The 1,565-nt window shown below is 53.7% G+C and overlaps 1 protein-coding gene across 1 annotated transcript in view; it reads left to right on the forward strand.

Annotated features, from left to right (window-relative positions):
* Nucleotides 1-174: 174 nt before the first annotated feature.
* Nucleotides 175-1,565, forward strand: part of LOC103799731 (mitogen-activated protein kinase 15-like) — a gene marked incomplete at its 5' end in the record, with an annotated part of 3,127 nt that continues 1,736 nt past the window's right edge. The window contains 3 exons of the mRNA XM_009072080.1: nt 175-280; nt 723-1,011; nt 1,228-1,370. Coding sequence (XP_009070328.1) covers nt 175-280; nt 723-1,011; nt 1,228-1,370 — 538 coding nt within the window. The remainder of the gene's footprint in view (nt 281-722; nt 1,012-1,227; nt 1,371-1,565) is intronic.

The following is a 1,565-nucleotide window of genomic DNA, read 5'->3' on the forward strand; positions in this document are numbered from 1 at the left end:
AGGTCTTTTCCAACCTGGTTGATTTTAGGATTCTGTGATTCTATACATTTTCTTTGAGCACATTAGAGAGAAAAAAGGCAGAGATAACTCTTCATTTTCTCTGATGTCCAGGAGATTGTTTAGGCTTCATGAACCTCAGCCAGTGAGTGGCATGATGTGTTCTCATCTCCTCAGGTTCCACTGTCCTGCCAGGGAGCCCTCCCTGGACTATGATGTGGTCCTTCCCCTGGGGGATGATGTCCAGCTCTCTGTGGCAGAGTACCGAAATAAGCTGTACGAGGTACTTCCTCCTACCCTGTTTTCCCACATCTGAATGCTCCAGGTAACCTGCCATTCCTCCACACTCTTCACTTCTGCCCTTGGGCTCTCTCTGTATTCCCCTGGGCTGTCCATACAGCTGCCCCCTGGGGTAGATCAGGCAGTTCCACACTGGCATAGTCAGTGAAAAGCCTAAATTCCCAGTGGGACAAGTCTCTCAGATGTCTGAGAAAGACTGGGCTAGAAGGAAATACATTACACTGGATCCAACAGTCTTGGGATCATGGAATCACAGAGTGGTGTCAGTCAGAAGGGACCTTGAGGACCATCTAGTTACACAACTGTCCTGTTACCCACCCTGTGAAACAGATTGCAGATGCTGAGAAGTACTTGTGTTGCTTCACTGTTTGTTCCTTTGCTGTGTCACTACTGCATTGAGCCTCACCAGCCTTTCCTCTCTGCAGATGATCCTTGAAAAGAAACCAAAGAGCCTTCCCAAGGAGCAAGGGCAGGGAAAAAGCACTCAGCCAAGCCTGTCTGAATCCAGCACACTCCTCCCAGACTCCAGCTCTGTGCCTGTACCCACCAGGAAGGGCCAGAGGGAACCAACCCCTCCTGCCCTGAACCCTCCAGCTGTGCAGGCTGGAGCCCCAGCTGGGATGCAGCCCACGGGATCCAGCCAGAGGGAAGCTGTGCTCAGGCCACAGGTCACCGTGGCCATGTACAACCCCATCACACACACCACTGTGCAGAGTAGGTGCCACCCTCCTGCCCCAGGGTGTCACCCCCTGCAAGGGAGGGAAGGAGAGGAGGGAGATTGAGGGGTGAGAAGGAACTGAAGGGAGTGAGCATAGTCAAATGAGGGTGAAAGTGTGGGAGAGAAATGGCACGGGAACGAGTGTTGAGTGTGTGACTCTGTTCTTTGTCCTCACCATTTTCCTGCTTCATCTCATGTTTTCCCTTCTGCAGGAAGTGCAAATCCTGGGGCTGGGATCAGGAACTGTTCTGCACCACCTCAGCAGCTCAGAACCTCCAACAACAGCAAACTGGGGAGACAAACCCTGTGGGCAAATGCCAGAGTCCCTCCTGCCAGCGTGCAGAGCCTTCCCAATGTGAGCAGCTTCACTTTTAACCTGTGGTAACTGGGCTCACACCAACCCCTGCAGCACTCCAGGCTGGGGCAGAGGGTGCAGAGCTGGAAAGGAGCCTGGGGGTGCTGTGACAGAGGCTGGACATGAGCCCAGGTGTGCCCAGGTGGGCAGGAGGCCAAGGGCACTTGGCTTGTACCAGCCACAGTGGGGGCAAAG

Source organism: Acanthisitta chloris, unplaced genomic scaffold (genome assembly GCF_000695815.1).
Source record: "Acanthisitta chloris isolate BGI_N310 unplaced genomic scaffold, ASM69581v1 scaffold3093, whole genome shotgun sequence".
NCBI classification, from domain to species: Eukaryota; Metazoa; Chordata; class Aves; order Passeriformes; family Acanthisittidae; genus Acanthisitta; species Acanthisitta chloris.